Source organism: Equus asinus, chromosome 10 (assembly GCF_041296235.1).
Source record: "Equus asinus isolate D_3611 breed Donkey chromosome 10, EquAss-T2T_v2, whole genome shotgun sequence".
Lineage (NCBI taxonomy): Eukaryota > Metazoa > Chordata > Mammalia > Perissodactyla > Equidae > Equus > Equus asinus.
In genome coordinates, this window is record NC_091799.1 from 20,803,633 (window position 1) to 20,820,285 (window position 16,653).

The 16,653-nt window shown below is 57.8% G+C and overlaps 1 protein-coding gene across 4 annotated transcripts in view; it reads right to left on the bottom strand.

Annotated features, from left to right (window-relative positions):
- The window catches only part of NEK6 (NIMA related kinase 6), an 84,934-nt gene that overhangs the window by 2,191 nt on the left and 66,090 nt on the right, over positions 1–16,653 (bottom strand). For all 4 annotated transcript variants that reach the window (XM_044778810.2, XM_044778808.2, XM_014840633.3 and 1 more), the window contains 2 exons: positions 8,810–8,904; positions 2,592–2,705 (listed from right to left, as the gene is read on the bottom strand). In XM_044778810.2, coding sequence (XP_044634745.1) covers positions 2,592–2,705; positions 8,810–8,904 — 209 coding nt within the window. The remainder of the gene's footprint in view (positions 1–2,591; positions 2,706–8,809; positions 8,905–16,653) is intronic.

Consider the following 16,653-nt stretch of genomic DNA (forward strand, 5'->3'; position numbering starts at 1 on the left):
CGGCTGCTGGAGGGGCTGGCTGGCCCTGTGGGGTCAGGTTGGGCAGCAGCGGGGGAGAGGGCTGCTCCCGAAGAGGGGCTCACGGGGACTCAGTGGCCAAGCTCAGGGACTCTGATGCTGGATGCTGGAAGGTCATGTGGAGGCCCTGGGCTACTGTACACACAGTCACTCCTGGGGTCTGTCAGGCTGCAAACAAGGGCTTCCTCCAGGTGGGACATTTTGAGCATCCCCTCCAACTTGGGTGCCACCTGGGGATTCCACTGCATCATAAACCCCGGAAGCCCCTGGCAGATGTGGGTGAGCCGCTGGCCTGCTGGGACGCTCCTGGAGTCTGAGGTTGCCCGTGAGGACGCAATACCTTCAGACCCTTATTCCTAACAGTATTCAGGGGAGGGCAGCTGTGATTGGCCTCTGACAGGTTAAAGGACTCAAACCCAGATTAAGGTGAAGTCTTTGTGACCCCACTGCTCTTGTGAGTAGACCATGTTTGAAAATTTCAGAAATCAAGAGAAACAAAAATAGTACAGTGTCTTATTTTCATCTCTAGGAAGTGGTATAACTTCAAAAGTTAGGTAAAAAAGCTAGGAAGCACCTTGTTCCCAGACACACGACCTAGAAAGGGCCCGTAACTGGTGAGCGCCGGGTGCTCTGGGGTGTAGGTTCACGAAGGCGGAGCGACTGACTGGATTATGGTTCCCATTTATAGTGGGAAACTGAGGCACAGGGAAGCTGTGATGTACTCCAAGTTGCATGGCTTCAAGCTTCTTGCTTCTGAAGTCCAAATTTAAACAAAAGGTCAGAAAAGAAAAACCAAATGCAACTATTAACTTGGTAACTAGTTTTAAAAACTAGTTATTAACTAGGTTTTCCTTTTCTGCCAACTCCCCCTCCAGAGCATGAGTACCTCCTCCAAAGGTACGTAGTAGAACCCTGTAAGCCACTAGAGCAACAGCCACGAGAGCGCGCACTGAGCAACTCCACGGGGCCGCGTGCCCCTGCCCCTCACCCTGCATCCCCTGGGAGGCTGCAGAGCCAGCGAGCGTGGCATTGAGCACAAAGGCTGCCAGGAGGAGGGTGGCCAGTGGCCCTACTGGTCGGCCTGCCTGGACACAGGGTGAGAGCACACTGGCACACCTGGTCTCTGCGGCTTGGCCTGCCCAGGCTCCGGCCCCTGGCAGACAAGGGCTGCTTCCCCCAAGGCCTTCAGGACTGGGAGGGCAGTGAGGGGCACAGAGGCACCTCAGCCCCACTGGACAATCGACTACTGAGAGGTGTGCCAGCAAGACACAGGCTGGCGCATGGCCAGGTGCAGGGTCCTCGGGGTTCAAATCCCGCCTTCACCACTTGCAAGTTATGTGACCTTGGGCAAGCTATTTAACCTGTCTGCGTCTCAGTTTCCTCGGAGGTGAAATGGGCTGGGGGCAGGATTTTACACAGTGGGTCATAAATGAGGCTGTCATCATCGTGAGGCCCAGGGAGGTCTCAGACTCCCCTTCACGCCTGCCAGCATTAACCTGGAACAGAAGGTGACCCTTTGTATCATTTACTCTGAGCCAGGCGCTGTGTTTCCTCCAGCGGCTACTTCTGATGATGCTGGGGTCAATGTCAGCCAGGTGCTAGACTGAGCATGTCACGTGCATCACCTTAACCCTTACACGCACCCTGGGAGGTAAATTCTAGGATTATCCCCACTTTACAGATGAGGAAACTGAGGCTCAGAAAAGTTCAGTGACTCGTCCAAGAGCAGTGAAGGGAGAGTGTAAACCCATGCATCTGTCTACATCCTTAGCCATGCTGTGCTGTAGACCTGTCATTTCATCCTCACATTTTATCCACGAAGGTGAAGTATTAGCCCTGTTTTCAAGATAATGGAACTGAGGAAGATGATGCCCACACACAGCTAGAACCTGGAGCACCCGATGCCAGACCTGTCAGAGTCTGTGTCCAGAGCCCCTGCAGCCAGTATGAAACACTGAAAATAAAAACCCAAACTCCCACAACTAGAAAGATCTGCAACTAAGATACACAACTATGTACCGGGGGGTTTGGGAAATAAAGCAGAAAAGAAAAAAAAAAACCCCAAAAGGTGTGACTTAGGTCTGTGACAGCAAGGAGACCAGTCTGCTTGCCTGGTTTCCTGTCATGGGAGCAGAGCGGCAGCCAACGGTGGTATGGGGCTGGCCAAGGGCCTGCCACCTCCTGCCTCCGCGTCTGGTTCCTGTTGTCTGACACCACACAGAGCCCGTCTCCGGGACCCGCAGCAGCGAGCCTCACACTCAAGCACTGGGTTGGGAGCCAAATGGGCAGAAGTGTGGCGACAGGGGCCGCCTCAGCCAGCTCCCGCCGCTCTGTGCCAGCGGGGGGGCTACAGCACTGCTGTCGGGGGCCTGCACTGGTGTCCGTGAAACCTCTTCGGTAAAATTAATCTATTTTTTCCCCCTCTGAGTCACTTTCCCAGAAATCTTCCCTTCTCCACCCTGTCAAGTGAACCCCAGCTCAACCCCACAGCCGTGCTATTTGGGACTGCCCCTCCTCGCGAGCCACTGATGGCCGTCCGGTCGGACCAGGCCTGGCCCCTGGCAGCAACTCACCTTCTCAGAGTAATGTTCTCCAGGGAGCGGCGGGTAATCACATTGCTCGATCTTCTGGCAGAGGGAGAAGAGGTTCATTTTATCCCCATAGAAGGGGCTCTGGAGAGCTGCCATCTGCAGGGGCAACGGGAGAGAGGAGCGTTCAGCCTGGAGGTCCGGGGGCAGGAGGGACCACTCCGGGCTGGCTGTGGTCCTTCTCTGGACCTCAGGCAGCAGCTGTCCAGCAGGACTCCCCCAAACCCTGCGGAAGCTGGGATTCCACAGAAAGTGGCAGTTTTAACAGATTCTGGTTATATAAGCAGATTAAACGGGACAAGGGTTTCAGTTGACAAAACTTTAGAGGCCGTAAGGAAGGGGCAGCTGAATACTGAGGGCCAGCCACGTGCCGGCATGCACCCCGCCTCACGCTTCGGCTCTCAAGGACCAATTCTGGTCGTGTGCACATAGCAGGTGGGGACACAGGCTCTGCTCTGGGATTGGGGCCTGGGCCCAGCAGCGTCTCTCTGGTGCACCATCTTATATTTCTAAAAACCAATTCCAAAGACACACGTGGGAGGATGTCTATTTAAGAAATACCTTTAGGAAATTACTTACCTAAGGACTAACATTTTGGGAGCGGGGCGGGGGGGGGGGGGCGGTGAGGCATTTCATTTAGGGCTTTCGTTCTGGCTGTTTCCGCCAGCCTGTTACAGAGCTGCTGTCTGGGGGCCTGGAGGTCGGGGCAGTGGCTGGCGCTGTCTGTGGAAGCTGGATGCCCAGACACCCTCAGGGAGGGCAGGCAGGACGATGAAGGCGGCCGGATGCCTGCCCTGGACACAAGGCCTGGGACCCTCTGCTTCACGAAAGCCCCAGGTGGAAGGGAAGCCGGTGCGTGGCCCTGCGGCCAGACACAGCTCCCTGAATGCCAGCTCTGCCCCTGCTCGCTGGGTGTCTGTACACTGGGAAGAGGCTCCCCCTGCAGGGCCCTGGTGAGGCTTGGCTGGCACGGGAGGAGGCCCCACAAGCTGAGCCGCCACTGGCTCGGAGGAGGCTGGCGGCACCCGGCTCCACTGAAGGCTGGCTGGTTCCTGGGAGCTGACGGCCCCGGGGCTTCTCACCCGGTTGGGGATCTACCAGGCCTCCCACTTCTGGAGGGCACTCGGACTCCCTCTAAGTTGGAGCACTACTGGGGTGCCTTCCAAGAAGGGGGCACCAGGTGCTGTGGGGGCTCCGAGAGGCAGCCCCCTCAGTCGATTGATCCCTGCTGAGCCTCGAGTGCTTCTCGTCCCTCCCGCTCACCGCCTGCCACCAGGGCGGCCTGACGCCTCCTGCCAGTGGCGTGCCATCGGGCGACAGTGCCACCGGGCCACTAGGCCCTGGTTCCCTCCGAGGAGCCAAGGCCCCTCTGCACTGACTGCCCAGCCGAGGGCTCCTGGGCTCTGGCTGTGACGGGGCACCAGGATGCCTGGGAAACCCTCACTTGTCCTCAGGCCCCGGGGGGCAGCGCGCCCTATCTCAGGGCAGGAGGCGCCCGTGGTAGCTGGGCTTGGGGGTGCCCGTTGGCTTTAGCTTCCCGGTCTGCCCCGTCCTCTGCTCACCCCCGTGAACAGGTCTGGTGGCCCTAAGAGCAGGGCCTGCCTCCAGAAGGGCCCAGGGGCTTCGGAGCCCAGGCAGTGTCCTTGGGTTTACAAACGCCCATTGGGGAGGTGGCAGCGTGTGGCCAGAGATGCTGGGGCTTCCTCTGACCCAGGTCCCGAGTCTGGCCAGGGCAGCACCTTGTGGGCCCAGGGGCTGGCCATGCCAAGCACTTTGGGGTGGGCGTTTATGGGCCAGCCTCCTCTCCTCCCTCCACCAGGGGCTCCGGCCCCTCTGAGGACGGCTAGGAACCCGTCTGGACTGTGACAACCCCTTGCGGGATGGCTGCGGGCAGTGGCTGTGCACTTGGTAGGGCAGGATGAGTACGCAGGGGCCCCGCCACTGTGGGATCCACCAGCCTCACCGGGAGCTGAGTGTGCGAAACGGCATTGCTTGGGTGATGTGTTTCCAAAAATTAGCATGAGAATCTTGGGCGCAAAGGGTTAATTGGGCAGTTTCAAAAGGCCATCTGTTGCCACAGCAGAGAGCAGCTGAGCTCCAGTGCGGTCACTCGGGGTCATCTGGGTGCCCTCCGAGTTGTGGCTGGAGGATTAAGATGGATTTTCCTGGAAAGTGCCTCTGTTCAGAGCAGAAAGGACATTTAAATGTTGGCCCCACTAACACAGGCCCTGGTTTTGCAGGTGTCGGACCTGGGAGAGGGATTGGTGGTCCTTTCAACAAGCCGATCTGATCTGATCTGCACAGACCTTACCATTCGGGATTCCAAAAGGGCCCCAGAAATAGGCAGGGGCGAGCCCCATATCCTCTATCGCTTTCAGATCATTTCTCCCTCCTTTCCACACCCTCCCCACACCGTTTCAGAGAAGCTTCTTGAACAGGCTCAGCAGTGGGCTATGCCCGAGGAGCCTGCTCGGCGCCCCTACTCACGGGGCTTCTCCATCCATAAACGCAGATTCTAGCAGTGGCGGTGTCCTGCCTGCTCCCTGTCAGCTGCCGGCCACGAGCCTGCCACCCAGATCAGGACATCGGGCTGTGAAGGGACCTCTGGGGCGCCTCCAGACGCGGGGATCAGAGCGATTGCCCTGGCCAGCGGGACCTCCCACCCTGGCGGGTGGCAGCAGAGGAGGAAGTGCTGTTTGGCGCTGATGCTGGCTGCCTCGTTAGAACGCCAAAACCACGGCTGCCCCGCAGACGCTGAACTTTTTCTCCCTGACGTTATTGGGATGACACGTAGCCAGGGAAACAGGAGAGAGGGGGCACTTGCCCCCACTGGGAAGGCGCCGAGAAGCTGGTGTGTGATCTGAGATGTCAGAGGGAGAAGGGGAATCCGACTTCAGAGACTGCCTGACTCCCATCCTGTCAGGGCCCCAGACACCCATCTCGTCACCCCGAATCTCCCAAGCACGTCCTGGGTGAAGGGTGGACCCAGAGGCCAGTCGCCAAGCAATCTGCAGCCCTGCTCCCCCATGAGGCAGGGGCCTCCCGACCGCTCAGCTCAAGCCAGGATTCCAGTGCAGGGGTCCGTACAAGGCGAGGCTGATCGCTGGTCTGTCTCCCTGGCCCGCTCTCTTGCTGGGTCTCAGTCCCACACGAGCCCCTGGAGGCAGCTGTGAGCAGGCCCCCCACCAAGCACCCTTCAGCTCCATGCTCAGAGCTGAGCTCCCACATAAATAAATAAATTCTGCAGAGCCCAGGCAGCCTGCTGGGCGTCTCCACGGGGCGCGCTGGAGAACGAAAACAAAGCACTGGGTCTTCCACAGGAACTAGCTTGTGCATCTCTGCTGGAGCTCCCGGAGCAGAGGAGGGCCGCTGAAGTCGCTCGGGGCTCCACAGGACCTGCTTCCCCTCGCAAGGGCTCTGGGGAGAGGCCGCATGTCTTTCTCTACCACAGTTATGCCGACCCCAGTGGCCGGGGAGCAGGGAGAGGCCCTGGCTCCAGAAGGATGGCACGTCGCGCCCTGCTTTGGGCCAGGTCCTGGCCCATCTTGGCCGCTTCCTTGCTGTGTGATGCCGGAAAGTCTTTCCACCTCTCTGAGCCTCAGTTTCTAACGTGAAGTTGGGACCAGCCTGGTGTGATTCTTGTAAGTCACTCCAACGTCCAGGGCTGTGCCGTTCCCAGCTACTGAGGCAGCTGTTGGGCATGTTTCTCCTGATGCTGACCTCTTCAAGGCAGATCCCACTGGGCACCCCCCGAGGGGCACTGGCCAGGTGCAGTGCTTTGTGGCGGCTCCTCACCATCCATGGGTCAGCATCAGCAGCTCAGGGTGACCTCAGGACATCCTTGGTGGACAGTGCGATGCCCGGGTGAAGGGGGTGTGGTGAGCTGATTAGTGGCCCCAAAGATGTCCACGCCCCAATCCTGGGAGCCTGTGACTGTGCTACCTTATATGGCGTGGTTAAATTGAGAGTCCCTAGGTGGGAGAGTGTGCTAGGTGATCCAGGTGGGCCCTAAAGGTAACCACGAGCATCCTTATAAGAGGGAGGCAGAGGGAGACGATTACAGAAAGGGCAAGGAGGTGTGTCGACAGAGCAATACGAGGAAGGGGTCGCCAGCCAAGGGATGTAGGCGGCCTTTCATTTTCCACAGGAAAGGCAAGGGAATGGGTACTCCCTGGAACCAGTGAAACTGATTTTGGACTTCTGGCCTCCAGAACGGTGAAGGAATAACTTTATGTTCTATGAGTCCATCACCTCTGCGGTACTCAGTTACAGCTGCCTCAGGGAACTAACACAGGGCCTTCTGAGACTGCCCCCCACCTTGGGGCTCGGGGAAGGGCAGGCCTGTCCCCATCGGGGGCAGTTTTCTCGGGCTCTGCTGTCACCTCGGGCCCCAGATTGCCCCAGCTCAGGTGTGCTCCACGGGGGCCGTGCTCAGATGGGGTCCGGAGTGGGTGGGCATGTGGCTGGGGGAGCCTCTGTCACAGCTTCTCAGGCTGGGCCCCCGCAACACACCACAGGCCGGGTAGTGGGAGCTCCAGCCGTGTCCGCGGGATGTTTCCTTCCAATTACCAGGCCCCGGGCTCGGATGCCTCTCCCTCCCTGTGTGCTGGGAAAACATCCGCTTCCCAGCAGGGCTGGAGGAACAGGGAGAAGGGTGGCAGCCTGGGGCAGAGCCCCTGCAGCCTGTCAGCTTTGGAGGGGCTGGCCATGGCCGGCCACGTCAGCCTCGTGAGCCCTCTTGTGTGGGAGACCCAGGGCCACTGGGTTTAGATCAGCGCCACTGTCCACCAGGATGTCAATGCCCGTGGGACTGGACTGATTGATTTCATTGACTTTCCCCTGCCGACACGCGCATGCCCTAACCCGCCCGGACCCCCCACCGCTGGCTGCAAGCCACGTGGGCCTGCACACAGCCAACAAATAAATCAACTCGGCTGAGCCAGAGCCTGGATGCTGGTGAGCCACTAACACGGATGCTGCTTCGTTAGACATGCATTTGGGTGCCCACGAAGAGGACTCAGAGGGCCGCCTGGCTGGGGATCCCCGCGGGGGCACTGTGGGCTGGCGCTGCTGCCTCTCCTCTTGGAGCTGAGACAAAGGCTGAGCTGGCTCTCCTGCAGGAGGCCTGGCCCAGCACAGGGAGCCAGCTGCTGTCCCCCCTGGCCCAGTCCCGGGGCTGTTATGAAGACTGTGCGTGCTGTCTCACAGCCCTGGGGGTGGGCGGGGTGCTGTTCAAAGCCTTTGGTGTCTGTTACTTTGTTTATCTGGATTGTGACAATGCAGGACAGGTACTATGCCCATTTTACAGATGGAGAGACTGGGGATCAGCAAGATGGATGGAATCCCAGAGCCGCCAAGCACTGGTCCAGGGCCAGGGTGGTGGGAGGGTGTGGCCACCAGCACGGAGATACCAAAGGCTCGGGCCTCCCTCCCACCGGCAGCTGCCACAGCTTCATGGCCAAGAGTGGCTCCTGCTCCCCAGACCCCAGTTATCTGGGGCCCCGGGGTAACTGGCCAAAATGGGAGGGGGCTTCCATTTGTTCATGCTGTCTCATATTCTGAGCCTACTGAGACTCAGAAATGTTCCTGTCCCTTGGTCCAAGCCGGCCACCAGATCTGGAAATGGCCATCTGGCGGCTCCATTTCATGGCTCAGGGGAGCGGGGGTGGTCGTTAGTGAGACCCACGTTGCTGGGCCTGGAAGGATGTGGACACCCCTCATGGGGGAGCATTTCGGGGTCAGGGGCCAGAGCTGGCTCCCTGTCCCCAGGGCCCTGCATGGGGCCTGATCCACAGGGAATGACAGTGTACAAAACCACCTGGTTACCACGGAAACTCGGGCGGGGGCAGCTGGGGATGTGGGGCAAACACCAGTCCCCTGAGCAACCAGACCCCCGCCTGTGCTCCTCCATCACACGAGCAGACATGGGGCTCTGTCGGCTTCCAGGCTGCTCCCTTCCCAGATCAGAGCAGCCGAGGCAGGGCCGGCACCCAGACTGCCCAGGCCGCCCCTCTAACAACCTCCTCCGGCCTGACGTTGCTAATCAGGCACACGGTGAAGGATGGGGCCCTGATGGTACTGACGCCGCAGAGGACATCTCGCATGCCCGGGTTCCCACCCTGAGCTGGTGGGGGAGCCCTGCCCGGGCTGGGAGCCGGCCACACGCCCACCCCAGGCCACGGAGCTGCGGGCCAGATGCTCACCTCGTACAGCAAACAGCCCAGAGACCAGATGTCGGATTTGAAGTTGTAGCCGTTCTCATGAATCCTCTCCGGTGACATGTAGTACGGCGTCCCCACTGAAACAGAGCAAGGGGTTGGGGCTTACGCTCCGTGCAGGGACAGGACGCGTGGGAGAGGGGCGGGCGTGGGGGCTGGGGACAGACCCTGCCTCCATCTCGATCAGACCCTGGGCAGCCCCCGCCCCCTCTCCCGTTGCCTCCTCTGTCAAATGCCACCGTCAATGCTGACCAAGCATGTCACGTGTGTTCCTAACAGTCCCACGAGGAGGCATCCCAGCTTTACAGATGGGGAAACTGAGGCTCAGAAAAGCAGCAGGACTGAGGTTCAAAGCCAGATCTTCAGGCTCCAGAAACTGAGCTCTTAGCCACCCACCTTGGCTAGCACCGATCGGCAAATCAGACTTGGGATTGGCCAAGATTTCTTAACCAGGACAGAAAAGAAACTAATCCTAGAAGAAAGGATTGATAATTTGGACTTCATTAAAATTGGGAACTTCAGCTCACCAAGGGACCATTCCCAGAGTTAGAGGGCGAGCCACAGACGGGGAGAAGACAGCGTCAACACACACCCAACAATGGCCTCCTATATAGAATATACTTAAAAACGCCTATAAATCAGTAAATAAAAGACAAACACACCCCTTGCTCAAATCAGCAGAAGACCTGAAGGGGTGCTTCACAAAAGAGAATGCCCAAGTGGCCGATAGGCACACGGAACAATGTGATTCTCCTCATACGGATCGGGGCAACACAAACGAAAGCACAGCGAGTCACTACCCCCACCCACCTGGAGGTTACAGTTGAAAAGACTGACAGACACCAAGGTCGGTGATGTGCGGAGCAACCGAAACCCTCCACACTGCTGATGGGGATGGAAAATGGTACAGCCACCTTGGAAATCATCCGGCAGTATCGACTACAGCTGAACACTGCTGACACTGCCACCCAGCAGCTCCACTCCTAGCACATGCCCGAGAGAAGCGAGTGCTTCTTTCCATCAAAAGACACAGTCGAGAATGTGCAGAGGGCTTTGTCCTAACAGCCAGAGACTGGAAACAAATGTCAATCAACAGTAGAGTAGGTAAACCGATAATGTGATCTATTCACACAATGGAATACTAGACTGCAATGAAAAAGAGCCAGCCTCAGGTACACGCAACAGAATGGATCAATCTCATGGACATAAAGTTGAGGGAAAGCAGCCAGGCACAAGAGCACACAGTATTTGATTCCATTTTCATCAAGAACAGGCAAAACTACTCTGAGGGGGTAGTGATGAGGAAGGGGTCTCAAGGGACCTTTACTGTACGTACCACAACTCAATTAAAATGCAAAACAGAAAAAGAGGTTTTTAATGGTAAGGGTGGGGCTCTTCTGCCAAGAGAAAAGCTGAAGGACGGTGGAAATTCTTTTTGTGGTCCCTCTTCTTGCCCCCAGGAAAGGCCAACTTTCAGGAAACTGTGGAAGGGTGTGCCCTGCCCTTCCAGTGCCTGCAAGGCTGTCTCTGGGCAGAGGATGCGCACTTTCGAAGATCTGGACCTGTGCAAAGATGGGAGGATTTCCTGAGAGGGAGTGAGCTTCCCATCACCAGAGGCATGCAAGCTGCAGCAGAGGGGTTGATTGGGCAGGGCAGAGGTGGGGCCCAGGAATCTGGATTTGTAACCAGAGATTCTGCTCTCAGTGCTTTTGGAGGATGATTGTCCTGGAAGCTCTAGAACCAGATTTTAAAGGTTGCTATACAGAGGACTAGAGATACCATGTGAACGTGACAGTGGCTGCTGCTGCTCTGACCAGAGTCTGCGGAGGGAGCTGGAGTCCAGCGCGGATGCGGCTATGGATGAGGGACGCTCAGCACCACAGACACACGCGGGGCCCTGGGAGGAGAACAGGCCGCTTGCTGAGCTGGACTCGGAAAGCAACAGGTGCCCCAGAGCAGGGGCCGGGACTTCAGAAATTCATGGGCCAAAGTCGTTCTGGGCAAACACAGGGTGGGTGAGGGTGTTAAAAAAACACAAAACCCCAGCTACGATTTAATGTCACTCTTATTTTAAAAAGAAAAGACAGTTTAATGCTAGAACAAGTAGAAAACTCATCATCTCAAAATCAAGGTCAGTCTTTTACATTGAAAAAGTTTGACAGCCTTATTATCTTCTTGTTTTTCTCATCCCATTGGAGATGGATGAGAAACTGTCGCCCCCAAAGTGGACAGACTCTGAACAGTGTTGGAAACCCCTGCTCCGGGCGTGAGCTCCCTGGCGGCAGGACCTTTTTACCAAAGCGCCCCACAGCCTGCACAGGACCAGCTCACGGAGCTTCTAAGCTGGCTGCACATCCAGTCAAGAATCCACCCAAAGCTATCAGACAGCAAGTCAACGTCAACTCTTTTATCTGACAGCCTAACACACTGTTTACTTAACTGAGGGCTGCCCAAGGGGGGCTACCCGATTCCTGCTTTATCAGGATGCCAAGCACCCTTCGAGGGCAGTAATCCCTAAACAAGGACAGCAGCCATCACTTAAACACGTGCTTTGAGAAACGTGTCATCCTATACGCATGCTTTACGGCTGAAATCAGGGGGCTAATGGCTATTTGGCAGAAAGAGCTGTCAGTCAACGGACGAATCCGTGCGGGATTCTGTAAGCGAATTGTGACTTCCAGTGGCAACCCCTTGTACACGTTGGTCATGAGGGAGCAAAATGAAAATGAAGGGCCAAGCGTGAAATGGATGACTTGTCATATCCAAACCACAGGACGGAATCCAAACACATCTCAGTTAACAGCGGGGGCCTCAGACCAAACTGTAAGTGACTCTAGCCCTCGGGGGCAGTGGACGGACGTGACTACGAGGCGAGGACTGTCTCTCACACTGAACAACCACGCGGGGCTGAAGGAGGACACACAGAGACAGCAGGGGGATGGAGGTCGGAGGCCTGGTCCTCAGTGACGGCCAGCAGCATCCACTGTCTGGCTGCAAGGCACCTCTAAGACCCTGGCCGAGCCCCGCGGGCTGGGGGTGCGGGCTGGCTCTGACACCTCTGGCCACCCTCAGTCTTGTCCTCTGCTCCTTTCAGATCCGCCCGGGGCCTCAACAGGAGGGACTTGAGGGAGAGACAGGCTGCAGAGTGGCCAGGCTTTGGCCTGGGGCTGCCCTGGCCATGGCCCCTCTGAAAGTGAAGGCTTTGAGGGCCTGGGCCCCTGCTCGAGACCCACCCCCCACCAGCCACGACAGCCCCAGGCTGCTCTTCAAGTCACCGCTGTGCCTTGGCACATGCCTCCTGGGGAGCTCCTTTAAGGTCCGGTGAAACTGCCCCTGCCCTGGCCAGGGAGAGCCCGCTGTTCAGGGAAGCCTGGACATTTGGTTTGTCCTCTGTTCCGGCACCACTTTCTCCCTCTGCCCAGGCTCCAGATCCCTGCCTCAGCCCTACTGGTGGTGAAAGCCTTGGGGTGCAGGGGGGGCGGGGGGCGGGTTAGGGACCACCACCACCCCTTCAGCTCCATGCTCCACCCCAACCTTCTCCTTCTCCATGGCTCTTTCTGCTTTTACCCCAGTTTCCACTGGTAGAAGGGAAAAAAGGCAAACCCCCAAATGTCATCTGGACTTTCTTCTAAGATGCCAGTGCTGCAGATGCCATGCATCCCTCAGTCTGTCCATCCATCTGTCTATCCACCCATCCATCATTCATCCATCCATAATCGTCCATCTATCGTCTGCTCATCTATTCATCCATTCATCAGTGCATCCGTCCATCCATCCATAATTGTCCACCCATCCACCTATCCATCCATCCATCCATCTGCATCCAATGTTAACGGAGACCTCACATTATGCTAGGCCCTTCCAGGAGTGGGCCCATCAGGAGGTAGTGAGTTGCCTGTCCCGGGAAGTGTCCAGAAGGAGCCAGTTGGTCAAGGAAAGGCTGGACTCACCAGTGGCCACAGCCGAATCCCCTGGAGGAGCTTGTTAAACATCCAGATCCCCCACCGAACCCCAGACCTGTGGGCTCAGAATCTCCAGGGCTGGACCTTGGGCACCCGCATTCCTCATAAGATCGTGGGAGACTCTGACGCAGGTTACAGCCTGAGAGGGGCTGTGCAAAGCCTCACCCACCCGCCACTCTTTCAGGTGCTCAGAAACATCTGAGGAACAAATGAATTGATGAAACATTAATCGTTAACAGAAGGAAGTCTGGCCTGTCCCTGCAGGGCCGGGGGTCCTCGTGGCCTGCCTCTGGGCAGATTCTCCAGTGCCCTGACCCAGGAGGGGCTGCTCCCCCTTGGTCTGTGAGTCTTAGAGTTGGGATGCTCTGCCCCATCAGAGGGGTTCTCGACTCGTGCCAGGGGTGTACAAGGGTGTGTGTGGCGAGGGTGAACACAGCACCTCTTCCTGCTTCGCCAGCTTTGCCCGGGAATGTCTGTAAAACCAGATTTTATACCAACAGCACATACTCAAACGTGATGAAGCATAATGCACAACTTGTATGCGTTTCAGAGATAAAGTGAGAGACCTCACAGAAGTTCCAAGCTTGCAGTGGCCCCGGAGGATGTGTCCCCAAGCCCCAGGGGAGCGGTGTTTCTGGGGAAGAGCCAGAGAAGCTGGCAAGGGGAGGTGCCCTGAAGGCCACGCCTGGGCCTGGCGCCTCATCCAGCCCCACGGGGACCCCTGGGGGCACCTCCAGCTGGCAGCGCAGCAGCACAGCAGAGCACAGCCTGGGTCTCGGAGCCCCTTCCAGCAATGTCCCCATCAGATCCTCGCTGGGAGCCGCGCCCCCACCCTCGCTCCTCACAGTGGGGGACCAAGCTCTGCATATGAAAGAGGAGCCTGACAAACCCTGACCTTCCCCACGTCTTTACCTAGAACTCCCAGATTTCAAACCGGGCAGATATCAGAGGCGAACGCAGGACCTCAAAGCGGGAGGCTGATTAAAGGGCCCCGCGTCGCCCAGATGCGCCACTCCTGTCAAAACAATCTTGGTCGTGTTTGGAAATGCTCACGGTGTTTGAAAGATGTTCATTAGATATGAAAAAGGCGAAGATTTCACATGAAGGAGAGGCTGGCGGCGTGGGCTGCGCTTCCTCCCCAAGCCGTGGTTTTGAAAATGGCTGGAGAACCTGAGGTCCTTGCTGACATCCATCCACCAGGTAGGACCCTGGGCTGGGCGTCTGCGCCCCAGTGGGGAATCCTGATGGCACAGGGTTGGACTCATGGTCCCTGGGGTCCTCCCCTCCACCCTGTGGAGCCTCGGTTTCCCTCTCTGGAAAATGGGGATGGTACAACCTACCGCACACGGGCGTGCAGGTTGAAGGGCTCCGGGAAGCCCCCACTGCCCACAGAGCCCGGAGGGAGAGGTGGGAGCACGGAGGGGAAGAACACAGGGCGGTGAAGACCAGATTCTGGAACCCAAGCGCCTTCCTTTGCGCTGGCCTGTGTGGTCTGCATTTTCGCCTCACCGTGACCCCGTCCTCTGAAACACCCTCCCTGTCCCCAACACCCAGTCAGGCCCCACACCCTGAGGGTCCTCCCCTTCCCTCTGTCACTCACTTGGATGATTGACTGGCACGGCCCCTCGCTGTCTTGCTGACTCCCACCCCAAGGTAGGGGCCCTGCCCCCAATACCTGTGCCTGGCCGGCTCCTCACCCCCAGGGAGAAAGACCGGGTCCTCAGCCCGGCATTCGAGGCCTCTCCAGACTCTCCCAACTCCCCGCTCAACACTGGATCTTTTGGCAGCAACACACACCCACCCCTACTACAAGGCTCACCTGTGTTACCACTTATTATCAAATCCTCCTTAAATTAATTACCAGCTGACCCCATGCCGGGCCACAGGCAGCCCTCAGGAAAAGCAGCGATGTTGAAAAAACATTGTACTTTTATCAGCACTGACTTAATTTCAGATTGTTTACATCCGTACAAACGTCTGCCTATTTCTGGTTCCCACACTGAGCAGCTCTAACAGATGGGAGGATCAGGTACCCAATTCTGAGATTTTACATGGCACCGTGCGGCTTCCAGGTACCAGGGTCTCTTCCAAGACGGCTCGGAGAGTCTCGGATGGGAAACGCGCGTGTGGCCACGCCTCACCCTCTCCTGCCACGTGGCTCTGCCTGGAGCACCCTGCCTGGCATGGCAAATGTGCCCACCTGGCCGCACCTGGGCTTTCCTACCCCCAGGGTGCCTGGAGCACTAAATGAGGTGACACCTGGGATGTGATGATCAGAACAGTGCTAGTTCATGGTGAAGACCTAAATGGATGCTCCCCTGACGCTGTAAGCTCCAGAGGGCAGGGGCCTGGCACAAAGCCTTCTCAAGTGAAGGAGCAAATGAATGGATGACCTGTAGTCTGCATCCTAGACCGGATCGATTCCTCACTTGCTGTCCCCAGGAGACCCTACCCTTCCCTCTCTGGCATCAGCTCGTCTCGTTCTAATACTTTGTGCCCCTGAAAATGCTAGGGATGCGGCAGACAAGCCATGTGCCACTCGCCAGCCAGGTGTGACCTCCCGTGACCTCCCACCCAGGTGTGGGCCCTCAGAACCTGGGATCTACCTGCTGAAGCAGGTCTTCTGGGCCAACTGTTCCCAGGGGTCCTGGGCTGCTGAGATGGGGCAGGGGGAGGCCGAGGGACCCATCTGCACGGTGCTCTGTGCCCACACTGATGGGGACCCCAGGGGTGCCTGGCTGTGAGGACCATCCGCCCACTCAGCAAATGTTTCACGGGGCCCGCCGATGCTCATGGGAGTGCTGGCTCCCCCCTCCCTCCCTGAGGCCCAGGACAAGCCCCAGATCCCATGCAGCCCACGGCTGTGAGGTTGGATGGCCTTTTTCCCCGAGTGGCCGGGCACCGGGCACCCTGGGTGTTCCTGCACCAGAGGGCTCATCGGGACCCAAGCCCACTTCCTGGCACACTGTGGGCTGGTGCCCAGAGAGGAGTGACACCCTGAGGGGCTCCAGTCCCTGCTCGCCAGGTGACCACAGCGATGTGGTGTCACCTCTTGGAGCCTCAGTTTCCTTACTTGTCAAATGGAGATGATAAGCCTGGTTGGGAGGACTTTTCAAGAGTTTTCCAAACATCTTTTAAGCCTTGTCTTCTTTGTTAGCTCACCTCTTGGTGAGTTCAGTGATTACAGAAAACTGGAATAAAGGGCAGCCCTGGAGGGACACTGGGTGGACACTGGGCTCCTCGACACAGTTCATCCGGAGCCCAACACCATGCCTGAACACAGTGGGCCCTCAGGAGACGGTTCCACCCGTCCTTACACCACGCCACCCTGGGACTGACTGTGTCTGTCCTCACCAGTCAGGGTGGCCAGCTCAGGGGAAAAAGAAGGAAGGATTCATGCCCTGTGGCCAGGCCAGGGGTTGGCAGCCGGGGATAGCCAGCATGCCCTGAAAGCTGTACCCGAGGGGGGTCGGCCCCAACTGGACTTGTTCCCCTAGTCCCCAAGAGGCGGTGTGGGGCCCTGCACCGGCCCTGGTTGTGAGCCGGCCTCACCTCCCACCCCTGGTCCCAGCCCGAGGCCGCCCTGTCACTGCTGCTGAGCGAGCAGGGCCTGCTCTCCCAACCCCACAATTTGTCTTGCAGCTGCTGCCGTTGCTTGGAGCGAGACACTTGCTTGTAGCTTGTGAGCTGTGTATAGGCAAATCTTTCATTTTTCTTTCATTACGGCGGCGTGTACTGTCACTTAATTTTTATGTATGCAATCCTTCCTGACAAATATGATCTGCTGCCTGGTAATTCGTCTGACGCTCATTCTGTTCCGTGCTCTAATTACGGCTCCGATTCCTGACACCAAGGCAGCCGCTCTGC